General features: G+C 42.2%; 2 protein-coding genes across 7 annotated transcripts in view; both read right to left on the bottom strand.

Moving 5' to 3' along the window:
* Positions 1 to 236: 236 nt before the first annotated feature.
* Positions 237 to 2,182, bottom strand: LOC306648998 (solute carrier family 2, facilitated glucose transporter member 3-like). Its single transcript, XM_079119561.1, has one exon. It carries the CDS (start codon positions 2,020 to 2,022, stop codon positions 532 to 534), a length of 1,491 nt encoding a protein of 496 aa, XP_078975687.1. The 5' UTR covers positions 2,023 to 2,182; the 3' UTR covers positions 237 to 531.
* Positions 2,183 to 6,222: 4,040 nt separating this feature from the next.
* The window catches only part of TRPM4 (transient receptor potential cation channel subfamily M member 4), a 35,114-nt gene continuing 28,264 nt past the window's right edge, over positions 6,223 to 13,072 (bottom strand). For 4 of the 6 annotated variants that reach the window (XM_079117143.1, XM_079117147.1, XM_079117146.1 and 1 more), the window contains 5 exons: positions 7,428 to 7,624; positions 7,076 to 7,208; positions 6,864 to 6,936; positions 6,661 to 6,774; positions 6,223 to 6,485 (listed from right to left, as the gene is read on the bottom strand). In XM_079117143.1, the coding sequence (XP_078973269.1) occupies positions 6,471 to 6,485; positions 6,661 to 6,774; positions 6,864 to 6,936; positions 7,076 to 7,208; positions 7,428 to 7,624 (532 nt within the window). In that variant the 3' untranslated portion in view covers positions 6,223 to 6,470. Of the gene's footprint in view, positions 6,578 to 6,660; positions 6,775 to 6,863; positions 6,937 to 7,075; positions 7,209 to 7,427; positions 7,625 to 13,072 lie in introns of all 6 variants that reach the window. The other 2 variants (XM_079117145.1, XM_079117144.1) reach the window with 2 other exon arrangements.

Below are 13,072 nucleotides of genomic sequence, written 5' to 3'. Positions count from 1 at the left end.
CATTATTTGGTAAAATTACTTTATACTTAAAAAAATAAATATTTATGCAATAAAACCAGAAGATAAATAAAACTCAAGTTACTTTGCTGTGCAGAGCTGTATGAAAATGAGGAAGGTGCTCTTGTTAAATTCCCCACAACCCTCCACACTATGTATAACTGCTTCCTGACAAGTCTGACGTTGGGGGAACTGCACCCCTATGTGCCCCAGTGAGGCAATTCTCAGAACCTAAGGGAAGAAGAGCTGGCAAGTTGTCATATGCCAGCAGCCAATCCCTCCTGAAATGAAGGTAGTTTCACTTGGTCTCTCCTAAACAGGAGAGAATGTCCAAGAAATGAAGAATTTAAAAAGCATTGAAGATCTGACTAACCCCAGCACTGGGTTCATCTGAGTGTTCAGGAGTGTGTGGGATGAGTAGGGAATCAAGTAGCAGCATTCGGAAGCAGTCCTGGGTTCATCCTGATGAAGTTTCTCTCCCTATTCAGGGAGCGGTTGCTTTCTATGTTGGGAGGGAGGTGGAAGGAGGTCTGACTAGACATTGGTGGTGTTCTCTTTAATAGGTGGGATGCTGTTCATCTCCACCACGGAGCCTTTCCCAGATCTACTGGACTCATTAACCTGCCCTTCAAAGGCCCATGTGATATCCTCAAAAGTCCTGCCTCGGGTCTCAGGGACTTTGAAGAAGGTGAAGATCAGGAACATAATGAGGAAAGTGGCAAACACAAGAAAAACATAGGCTCCCAAATAGACTGCAGCTGAGGAAAAGAGCAGTCCAACTAAAAAGTTGGAGGTCCAGTTAGAACAACCAGCCACTGCCATGGCAGCTGGGCGTGGTCCTTGTTCAAAGAGTTCAGCCACAATAAACCACGGAATGGGGCCTGGTCCAATCTCAAAGAAGGCCACATAGACTAAGATAGCTGTGATACAGACAAAGCTTATCGAATCATACTCATCCTTCAATAACAAAGAAATAGTCATCATGATGGAACACACAGCCATCCCTCCAAGGCCTATCATATGTAAAGTCCTTCTTCCTGCCCTTTCCACCAGAAACAGAGAAACTACAGTGAAAATAATGTTAACCACACCCGCTCCAATGGTGGCATATATTGGCTCCTCAACACCTGCGTCCTTGAAGACTCCTGTTGAGTAGTAGAACACAGCATTGATCCCAGAGAGCTGCTGCGAGAGCTGGAGCACGATGGAAATGAGGATGGGCTGTTGGTAGCTGGATGATCTAAAGAGCTGCAGCACAGAGACTTGCTTTTCTTGTGACATTCTAACACTCTCTTCTTTCATCTCCAGAATATCTTGGTTCACATCCTGTGTGCCCCACAACCGTTGGAGGATCCTCTTAGCATTCTCCTCTTCTTTTCTGTTAATAAGCAAGAATCTAGGACTTTCAGGGCAAAATGGAAGAGCTATACTTTGTAGGATAGCTGGAATGATTGTTAAGCCCAACAGCACAGGCCACCGTTCTTCAGAGCCCAGGATAAATTCCAGACCAAAGATCTGAGCCACCAGAATCCCAATGACGATCCCCAGCTGGTTGAGAGTGCCAAAGGCACCCTGCAGAGCAGTGGGTGACACTTCTCCAATGTACATGGGCACAAAACCTGTGCAGAGTCCGCAGAAAAGGCCAATAATCAGGCGACCCAGGATTAACATCTCAACTGACTCAGCAATCTTGCAGAACCCCATGAGGCAGCCACCAGCAATGGCCAACAGGTTGACAATAAGCATTGAATTACACCTGCCAAAGCGGTTGACAAAGAGTCCAACTGAAAAGGAGCCCATCATACCACCAACAGAAAAGATGGCCACAGACAAGGACCAAAGGCTTGTGAGCAATGTCGTACTGGGAAGGTCTTCTAACCTCTCTTCCAAAGTGTAGTTGAGAAAGTCTTTTATGATGGTCTCAGGAGCATTGATGACTCCAGTGTTGTAGCCAAACTGGAAAGAGCCGATTGTAGCCACAGAGATAGCAAAGATCAGAGATGGGGTCACCTTCTGTGTCCCCATGGTCCTAATTTAGTTTTCTTCAAATCCCGAAGAAAGATCTAGGGATGGAATTCCAGAGACACCTCTTCCAGCCAACAAAACCTTCAAAATGTCCTTCTCGGCAGCCAAGTTCTCTTCAGGTCTTCAGGAGCGATGGGCACTCACTCTCACCAATACAGCATCTCTCACAAGTACTTTAAATTATAAATGTTCATCTGAGTATTGTTTCATCCCAGAGACTCTGACATTCTAAGCTTTTATTATCACTTATTTCAAAGCACTTTTTCTTTACTTTTCTTTTTCTTTCTTCCTTGACCTGTGAGATATTTATAAGTGTGCCATTTAATTTTGAAGTAGTTGCCACTTGGGAGTGGGTTCTACATAACTTAAGGTGATTGTTTTCTTTTTCTTTGCTTTGCTTTTTTTTTTTTTTTTTTGGTATTGGGAATTGAACGCAGGGGCACTCGACCACTGAGTCACATCCCCAGCCCTATTTTGTATTTTATTTAGAGACAGGGTCTCACTGAGTTGCTTAGTGTCTTGCTTTTGCTGAGGCTGGCTTTGAACTCTTGATCCTCCTGCCTCAGCCTCCCAAGCCACTGGGATCACAGGTGTGCACCACTGCATCTGGCTAGGGTGATTGGTTTTTAATGTAATAAATCATGCGAGAAACACATGCATGCAGTCTGCATGATTTCAAATTTTAAAAAAATAATGGTAATGCTTTTTATATTGATTGCATTGGTTACATACATGTCAAAACTGATCAAACTGCATACTTCAAACATGTGCATTTTATTGTACTTCAATTTTACTTCAATAAAGCTATAAAGAAAAAAGAGAAGGAAAGCAACTACAGCTGGGAACCAAGGGCACTTGCCTGTAATGCCAGTGAGTAAAGAGGCTGATGCAGGAGCATTGCAAGTTCAGGGTCAGCCTCAGCAATTTAGCAAGACCCTGTCTCAAAACAAAAAAACAAAAAGGGCTGGGGATGTAGCACCATGGGCTCAATCCCCAGTACCAACCCCCGGCCAAAAGGCAAAAAAAAAAAAAAAAGAAAGAAAAAAAAAGAAAGGAAACCAACCACCTGACTGGACTGGATTAAGATGTGACACCTATCATCACTCCTGTGTATTTCTCGCTGGTAGAGAAGGAAAGTTCCAGGGGCTTCCCTTCATCCTTAGTATCATAATACCCCTCACTCCACAGGCAAAGAGAAAAACGAGGGATTTTTCCAGTTGCCAAGAATACCTCCAGGAATCTCCATACTGCTTTCTATAGTGGTTGCACCAATCTGTAGTCCTACAATTAATTGCAAACCTAGAAAAAAAATTATGGGGTGGGTTTTGGATTTGTGGAACTCATTAGGCCCAAATACGAGGGCCCACATTTTTTAAATGTTTTTATTTGCTCTAATTAGTTATACATGACAGTAGAATTTATTTTTAAATAATTTTTAGATGTTGATGGACCTTTATTTTATTCATTTATTTATATGTGGTACTGAGAATCAAAACCAGTGTCTCACACAAGCTAGGCAAGCGCTCTACCACTGAGCTACAAGCCCAGTCACAGTAGAATGCATTTTGACCCATCATACATAAATGGAGCATAACTTCTCATTCATCTGGTTGTACATGATGTAGTTACACAGGTCATATAATCACATAGGCACATAGAGTAATAATGTCTGATTCATTCTACTACCATCCCTACCCCCAGGCTCCCTCCTCTCCCTCCCCTCTGTTTAGTCCAAAATACCTCTATTCTTATTGTGAATTAGCATGCACATATCAGAGAAAACATTTGGCCTTTGGTTCTTCGGGATTGGTTTATTTTGCTTAGTATATTTTCCAGTTCCATTCATTTACCTGCAAATGCCTTAATGTCATTCTTCTTTAAGGCTGAGTAATATTCCATTGTGTATAGGTACCATATATTCTTTATCCATTCATTTGTTGAAGAGCATCTAGTTTGGTTCCATAGCTTATCTATTGTGAATTGAGCTGCTATAAACATTGATGTGGCTGTGTCACTGTAGTATGCTGATTTTAAGTCCTTTGGGTATAAACTGAGTGGAATGAATGGGTCAAATGGTGGTTCCATTTCAAGTTTTCAGAGGAATCTCCATACTGCTTTCCATAGTGGTTGCACCAATTTGCAGTCCTACCAGCAATGTATGAGTGTGCCTTTTTCCCCACATCCTCGTCAACATTCATTGTTGCTTGTTATTCTTGATGACTGTCATTCTGAGTGGAGATGGAATTTCAGTGTAGTTTTGATTTGCATTTCTCTAATTGCTAGAGACATTGAACATTTTTTCATATATTTGTTGACTAATTTTATTTCTACTTCTGTGAAGTGTCTGTTCAGTTCCTTTGTTAGGGCCCAAATTTTACTTATCACCTGATGACCCACCATAATACCTCACTTTATAAGTTACAATGGCATTTGGGCCCAAATGGAATTGTCAATTCAAAGCAAATTCAGACTCTACTAATTCCTGAAAAATCTGAGCTTGTGCCTTCCCCAATACAGTTATTTTCAAAATATAAACTTATAGAAGTATTTAATATCTTAACAGACTCCTTTTCAATTTAGGGACTTTTGGTCTCCAAATTGGTTTATGTGTGGAATTTGTGCAAGAGGTTGCGAGTCTACATTTTGATGACTCGTATCAGAGTTATCCCCATGAGACCAGGAGTTTTTCTGTTATATAGATATTCCAACAAAGATAAATGAATACAAGGGTCTCAGATCAATTAAACGGGTCTCAGAAAACTATGGAAGGAGTGAAAAGGAACAGTTACCCCAGGACTGCAGGCAGAATCAGGCAGCCATGTAGAGCAGAAACCCACCTAGAGAAGGGCTGGCCAGCTGGGGCTGCTGTGGCCAAAGGAGACAAAGAAACTGGAAATGACAAAAAATAGAAGTTGACACCTGGAAGTGACTAATGTAGTCTAATGTTGGGGGGCAACATTCAGGAACCAGAATTAATAGGAAAGAGCAAATCCCTTCCTCCTCAGGGGCCAGCCCACCTCCTCTCTCTCTCCCTCTCCAGTATCCCTTTGGGGAAAGCCTAGTAGGAGCCCAGTGGCAAATTGAGGGTGGCTTGCAGTCTCAGCCCCAGAGTCACACAGCCTTGTAGACGAAGGTGGATTTGAACTTCAGACAGTAGTTTAAACCTCACGAGGACCGAATTCCAGTGACTTTGCAGCATTTGACATTCCTAAACACAAAGTGCATCACAAAGGCTTTGGATCCAGGTTGCCCACGTTTCTAGTCCAACTCAGGAACGTTTGAGTTGTGTGACTTCATGGGAGCCACTTACCTTATGTACCTGTTTCCTGTGCAAAGTGAAGATGACACCTTCTGTGGTTACCATGAGGCTTCTCTGGTTTAGTGCACGTGAAGTGCTCTCGATGCCAGACACAGACAGCACTGTGTCAGCCAGCATTGCTGATGCTGCTGCTACTCCCGCCATCCTCATTACCATGATTACTACTACTTGGGTTGGTGAGAACTGATTCAGCATTTTCCAGAGAAGTCTGATTGTCACGCAACACTTGGCAACATTTCAAAGCTACGCTGTACCCAAAGAGGCAGAGAGTTGGACTCCCTCCAATTTGGAGGAAGGATGTTTTGGTTTTGATTTTTGCATGTTGGTTGTTGATGGCTTTCTTGCTATTTAACTAATAATTGCTGTCACCTCAGCCTTGTCATTACCAGTTTAGTTTGTTTTGGGTCATTTAGTAAAATTGCATGTATAATGATGCATATTTGCCTCAACCCCATGCATGCGTGGCCTGCAATTTTCCACTAATTAGACTTTTTAAAGACACATATGCATTTATCTACTCAAATTTGCATCATCTGTTCGCCTATTGCCAAAGCAGATGTACACAGCACCCACTCACCCCTCCGGAGAATATAATTCACTTATTATCACTGAGTTATTTTTCCACTAGAAAGTAGAAACTAGGGGCGGCCCAGATGGGTTCTCATCCTCTGCAGTGAGGGCCATCAAAATAGCATAGACAAAAGGTGCTGGGCCTAAGTCAGGCAAGAATAGTGGTGCTAACAGAGGGAGAGACTCTTGGGTATTTGAAACACAGCAGTAAATCTACCGAGGACCACACACCCACCAGCCTAGTTCCAGGCACCGCCTCAGAAAGGTCTTGACACCCACCAGTTCCTCCAAGTCAAAAATCCACATACTACTCATCTCAAATGGCTTTATTTCCCCAGTGTGGGGAAGCTGTGAATAGGGGCTGTGGTCCCTGTAGTTCCAGGGGCCCTCCAGCCTCCCCCTGCTGAGGCAGACCCTCAAAAAGTCTGGTCCTAGTTTTATCCTCCCAGAAGGGGACTGGTCCTGGGAGGAGCCTGGCCTGCTGTGGTTTGAATAGATGACGCTCCAGAAGGTGGTCCCAACAACTGCCCAGGTGTAGTTCAGGAGCACGGGGCCCACCTCAAAGACAAGGCCGCTAGGTGCACAAGTTGAGGCCAGCTGGGCCTCACTCTAGGAGCAAAACTCCCTGTGGGGGCTATTCACTGAAGTCCGCCAGCAGCACTCAATCTGGAGGGAAGAGAGAAGGGCAGGTGATACACACCCTGCAGAAGTACAGGAACAGAGGCCAAAAATGCACTGACAGGTCCTACACACCAACCTTTGGGCCCAGGCAGGGTTGGGGGCGGTGGCCCCCCTGGTGGCAGCAAGGCAGACCGGCTCAGGGCCTCGGCCACCCAATCCAGTACACGACTACAGTGTTGGACCTGGGGAACAGAAAAGGATCAAGATAGGAGAGGGGAGCTCCGGTGCCCCAACCCTGCCACAGCCCCCCAGCTAGGTCCCAGGTCCTCACCTCCTGCTCCAGTCCTTTCAGACGTCGCTCATACTCCCGGATCTGTCCCAGCTGCTTCAACGCTGTGTCCACTCTAGGAAGGGAGGCCTTTGGGCGGGTGGCAACCAAACCCAGAGACCCCGCCCTCATGCTCCAGGCCCCGCCCTGTCTCCACCCAGATATGAGACCCGCCCCAGGCTAGAAGCCCCGCCCCACTCAGGCCCCACCCTCACTTCTGTGAAGTGCGCTTTAGACGCTCGGAATCACTATCCCGCTTGTCCCGAGCTCGTGCCAGAAGGAAATTTTCCTTGTGCACAGACTCCCACGTCAGCAGCCTCCGCTCGGCTTCCTTGGAGAGGTAGACACCTGGAGGGCGGAGTAAGGATGAGGCAAGGGGACACGCCCCTCCCCACGCCCCACACCCCCGGCCCCTTTGCCAGTTCCCTAGACCCCGCCCCTCGGTGTCCCTGGAGCACGCCCCGCCCTCACACCTGAGCCACGCCCACAAATCCTAGGCATTTCCCCCCCCCTTCCATGTTGAACTTTCCCTAAATCCCGCCCCCGTAAGACAAGTGCTGTTCTCACGGAAATGCTCGAGGACTGGGGACGAGGGCAAGTTGGCCCCACGACGCCTGCACAGTCGGCTGATGAGGAGGCGCACGTGGGAGATGACGATAAGGGGCGGGGCCAGTGCAGGCCTAGAGTGAAATTCCCGGATGAGGCTATATCGCTGCGCCTTCCAGTAGAGGTCGCTGTTGCCCTGTACTTTGCCAAATGTGTAGCTGCAGAGGCCAGAGGTTAAGGGTTACCGTGGTCATGGTCCAGTCAGGGACAAGGGATCAAGATTAGATGTCAGGCAATATCTGTTCAACATCCAAGGCAGCAGGAAGATGTCAAGGTCAATAAAGTCCGACTATTACAAGATGTGATTAGAAAAGTCAAGTTAGAAGGGTCAGATGTCAAAGGTCAAGTTGGAGACATCATGAATTAGGGTAGATGTTGGAGAAAGGACTGGAACTGGACTCAGAAGTCAGCCTGGATAAAAGTAACTAAAATTAGAAACAAAATGTGAACAGCACTATCCACGTTGAAGAAAAAAAAGCAATGCAAGAGAATGTACGTTAAATTATATAAATTTCAATGAAATGTACAAATTCCTAGACACATACAAGTTACCTAAACTGACTCAAAAAGAAGCAGAAAATCTCAAAAGTAAAGAGATTGAATTACTAATCAAAATTTGTTGTTGGGCACAGTGGCCCATGCCCATAATTCCAGCGGTTCAGGAGGCTGAGGCAGGAGAATTGCAGGTTTAAAGTCAGCCTCAGTAATTTAGTGAGGCTCTAAGCAATTTAGTGAAACCCTATCATAATATAAAAAAAAAAAAAAATTAAAAGAGTTGGGGATGTTGCTCAGTGGTTAAGCACTTCTGGGTTCAATCCCCAGTACCAAAAAAGAAAGAAAAAAAATTCCAGTCAGGCATAGTGATGCTCACCTGAAATTCCAGCCTACTCTGGAGGCTGCAGAAGAAACTCAAATTCAAAGCCAATATAAGGGATTAAGCAACACCATTTAAAAAAAAATTTAAAGCAATTGTATCACCTTGTGACGTTGTAGCCATTTAGTTTATGTAAGTACACGCCACGCTTTGACACTCACACAATGGAGAAATCACCTAACAACACATTTCTCAGAACATATCCCCTCTATTAAGTGACACATGATGAAAATCCAAGAATCCTGAGAAAGCTCCTAGAGCTAATAAATGAATCAAGTCAAGTTTCAAGGTACAAGAATGCACAAAAATCAGTTATGTTTATTACACCTGCAATGAATAATCTCAAATGAATATTAAGAAAGCAATTCCATTTATAATAGCAGCTAAAAAAATAAAACACCTAACAAGAAAGTTAAAAGGTGAAAGACCTGCATACCAAAATCACAAAATATTGCTGAAAAAAAATTTTAAGAGACCTAAAAAACTGGGAAGGCATCCTGCATTCAAGAGAAGGAATACTTGATATTGCTAACGCATCAGTGCCACCCAAAGCAATCTGCAGATTCAATGCAATCACTATGCAAATTCCAACTTTTGCTGGTGAGATGGCGCACACCTGCAATCCCAGCAGCTTGGGAGGCTGAGGCAGGAGGATGGAGAGTTCAAAGCCAGCCTCAGCAAAAGCAAGGCACTAAGCAACTCAGTGAGACCCTGTCTCTAAATAAAATACAAAATGGGGCTGGGAAGGTAGCTCAGTGGTCAAATGTCCCTGAGTTCAATCCCTGGTTGAAAAAAAAAAAAAAAGAAAAAGAAAAGAAAGAAAGAAAATTCCAACTTTTTTGTAGACCCAAAAAAATCCAATCCTCAAGTTCATTTGGATAGACAAAATAATCTTACAAAAAAATAAAATCAGAATATTCACCTTCTCAATTTCAAAATATGCCAGGAAGCTACAGTGATCCTAAGAGTGTGATATTGGCATAAAGACAGTCATAGAGATCAGGGGACTAAAAGTCCATAAGTAAACCCGTAAATCAATGATTGTTATAGGTTGAATGTAGTTCTCTAAAAAAGATATGGTTAAGTCCTAACCCCTACTACCTCAGAATATGACTTTATTTAGAAATAGGGTCTTTGCAGAGGTGATCAAGTTACAATGAGGTCATTAGGTAATACCTAATCTAATACAATTGTCATTATAAAATGGGGAAATCTGGACACAGACTCATGGAGAAAATGAAGCAGAGGTTTCAATGATGCATCTACAAGCCAAACACAGCCAACAAACCACCAAAAGCCAGGGGAGAGGTGTGGCATGGACTCTTCCTCCCAGTGCTCAGAAGGAGCCAACTCTGCCCACACCTTCTTATTTTGGACTCCTAGCTTCGAGAACTCTGAGACAATAAATTTCCATTATCTAAAGATACCTAGGTCTTTAACTCAACATTGTAAAAGCTGTCTATGCTAAGCCCAAGGCCAACGTCATTCTAAATGGATGAAATTGAAAGCATTTCCTCTAAAAACTGGAACAAGGCAGGGATGCCCTCTTTCACCACTTCTATTCAACATCATCCTTGAAACTCTAGCCAGAGCAATTAGACAGAAGAAAGAAATTAAAGGGATACAAATAGGAAAAGAAGAACTCAAACTCTCACTATTTGCCACCAAAATGATTCTATATTTAGAAGATCCAAAAATTCTACCAGAAAACTTCTGGAACTCACAAATGAATTCAGCAAAGTAGTAGAATATAAAATCAATACCCATAAATCCAATGCACTTCTGTACATCAGTAATGAATCCACTGTAAGAGAAGTTAGGAAAACTATCCCATTCACAATAGCCTCAAAAAAATAAAATACTTGGGAAGCAATCTAACAAAAGAGGTGAAAGACTTCTATGATGAAAACTACTGAACACTAAAGAAAGAAATTGAAGGAGACCTTAGAGGATGGAAAGATCTCCCATACTCTTGGATAGGCAGAATTAATATTGTCAAAATGACCATGCTACCAAAAGTGTTCTAGAGAGTTAATGCAATTAGTAGTAAAATCCCAATGACATTCTTCATAGAATTAGAAAAAGCAATCATGAAATTAATTTGGAAAAATAAGAGACCCAGAATAGCCAAAGCAATCCTTAGCAAGAAGAGTGAAGAAGGAGGTATCACAATACCAGACCTTAAACTATACCACAGAATGATAGTAATAAAAACAGCATGGTATTGGTACCAAAACAGACATGTTTACCAGTGGTACAGAATAGAAGACACAGAGATAAACCCACATAAATATGGTTATCTCATACTAGACAAAGGTGCCAAAAACATTCACTGGAGAAAAGATAGACTATTCAACAAATGGTGCTGGGAAAACTGGAAATCCATATGTAACAAAATGAAAGTAAACCTCTATCTCTCATGCTGCACAAAAATCAACTCAAAGTGGATTAAAGACAGGCACTAAAATAAAGATCCTGTGCCTAATAGAAGAAAACTTGGGCCCAAATCTTCATCATGTCAGCTTAGGATCTGACTTCCTTAACAAGATTCCTCAAGCACAAGAAGTAAAATTAAGAATCAATAAATGTATGGATTCAAACTAAAAAGCTTCTTCTCAGCAAAGGAAACAACAGTGTGAAGAGAGAGCCTAGAAATAGGAGAAAATCTTTACCACATGCACCTCAGATAAGCACTAATCTCCAGGATATATAAAGAACTCAAAAAACATAACCAAAAAACCAAATAATCCAATCAATAAATGGGCTAAGGAATGGAACAGACACTTCACAGAAGAAATATAATCAATCAAATAATATATGAAAAAATGTTCAACATCTCTAGCAATTAGAGAAATGCAAATCAAAACTAAGATTTCATCTCACTCCAGTCAGAATGGCAATTATCAAGAATACAAGCAATAATAAGTGTCAGTGAGGATGTGGGGAAACAGGTACACTCATACATTGCTGGTGGGACTGCAAACTGGTGCAACCACTTTGGAAAGCAGTGTGGAGATTCCTAAGTAAACTTGGAATGGAACCACCATTTGACCCAGCTATCCCACTCTTCAGTTTATAGGTCTTTTTTTTTTTTTTTTTTTTTTTTTTTTTTTTTTTGCGGTGCTGGGGATCGAACCCAGGGCCTTGTGCTTGCAAGGCAAGCACTCTACCAACTGAGCTATCTCCCCAGCCCCCCACTCTTCAGTTTATACACAAAGGACTTAAAACCAGCATACTACAGCAGCACAGCCACAACAATGTTTATAGCTGCTCGATTCACAGTAGCAAAACTATGGAACAAACCTAGGTGCCCTTCAACGGATGAATGGATAAAAGAAATTGTGGTACATATACACAGTGGAATATTACTTGGCCTCAAAAAAGAATGAAATTATGGCATTTGTAGGTAAATGGATGGAACTCAAGAAGATTATGCTAAGTGAAATAAGCCAATCCCAAGAAAAACAAAGGCCAAATGTTTTCTCTGGTCTATAGTGGCAGGGGGTTCAGGGGGTTGGGGAAGAATGAAGGCACTTTGAATTATGTGGAGGAGAGTGAGGGGGGGTTGGGATGGTGAGGAGGGGAAGGATGGTAGACCCTATATACATGTATGATTACACTACTGGTATGACTCAGCACCATGTGCAGCCAGAGTAATGAGAATTTATGCTCCATTTGCGTACAATGTGTGAAAATGCATTCTACTGTCATGCATAACCAATTAGAACAAATAAAAAATTATGAAAATTTTCCAAATAAAGAAATTTATGATTCCTCTCTCAATAAAATAAAAAAAAAAGATACCTGGGTCTGGTTATTTTATTACAACTGCCCAAGGAAACAAATATAATGGCTGACTGATTTTTAACAAGGATGCTAAGTCTAGTCAATGGGGAAGAACAGTCTCTTCAACAAATTGCCCTGGGATGAATAGATTTCCACACGCACAAAGTGTGAAGTTGGGCCCTTACCTCACACCAAACACAAAAATTGACTCAAAATGGACCAACACCTTAAATATAAGGGCTAAAACCATAAAACTCTTATAAGAAAACACAGAAGTAAACCTTGCTGACTTTGAACTTGGCAATAGATATGATACCAAAACTACAAGCAACAACAACAGCAAAAAAAATCTGATAAATTAGAGTTCATCAAAATTAGCAGATTTTGTGTATCATAAGATATTATCAGGAAAATGAAAAGACTACAGAATGGGAGAAATTGTTTGCAACTCATAAATAGGAAATAACTTTAATATCTAGAATGTATGAAGACCGGCTACAACGCAACAACAGAAGGCAACCAATTTAAAGATGGGCAAATGGGGCCAGGGCTGTGGCTCAGTGGTAGAGTGCTTGCCTGGCATGTGTGAGGCATTGGGTTCGATTCTCAGCACCACATATAAATAAGAAAATAAAGTAAAGGTCCACCAACAACTAAAAAAATTTTTGAAAAAATAAAAATGGGCAAATGATGTGAATATACTTTTTTCCCAAAGATGTACAAATGGCCAACAAAGATGTGGAAAGATGCAGCGACCATTAAGGAAATGAAAGTCAAGATCACATCCCTTTACAACCACTAGGACAACTATAGTTTTTAAAAAAGAAAATAACAAGTGTCGACAAGGATATAAAAAAATTAGAAGCCTCATAGCTGCTAGTAGGAATGTGAAATGGTGCCACTACTATGGAAAGTGGCTGAACAGAATTACAGTGTGATCCAGCAA

Source organism: Sciurus vulgaris (assembly GCF_902686455.1).
Source record: "Sciurus vulgaris genome assembly, chromosome: 17".
NCBI lineage: Eukaryota > Metazoa > Chordata > Mammalia > Rodentia > Sciuridae > Sciurus > Sciurus vulgaris.
The sequence above is the reverse complement of the archived record's forward strand: the minus strand, read 5'-3'. Positions and strand labels throughout refer to the sequence as shown.

What these genes read in the sequence shown, in the direction of transcription:
- LOC306648998 (XM_079119561.1), bottom strand. Translation starts at nt 2,022, where the DNA reads ATGGGGACACAGAAGGTGACCCCATCTCTGATCTTTGCTATCTCTGTG.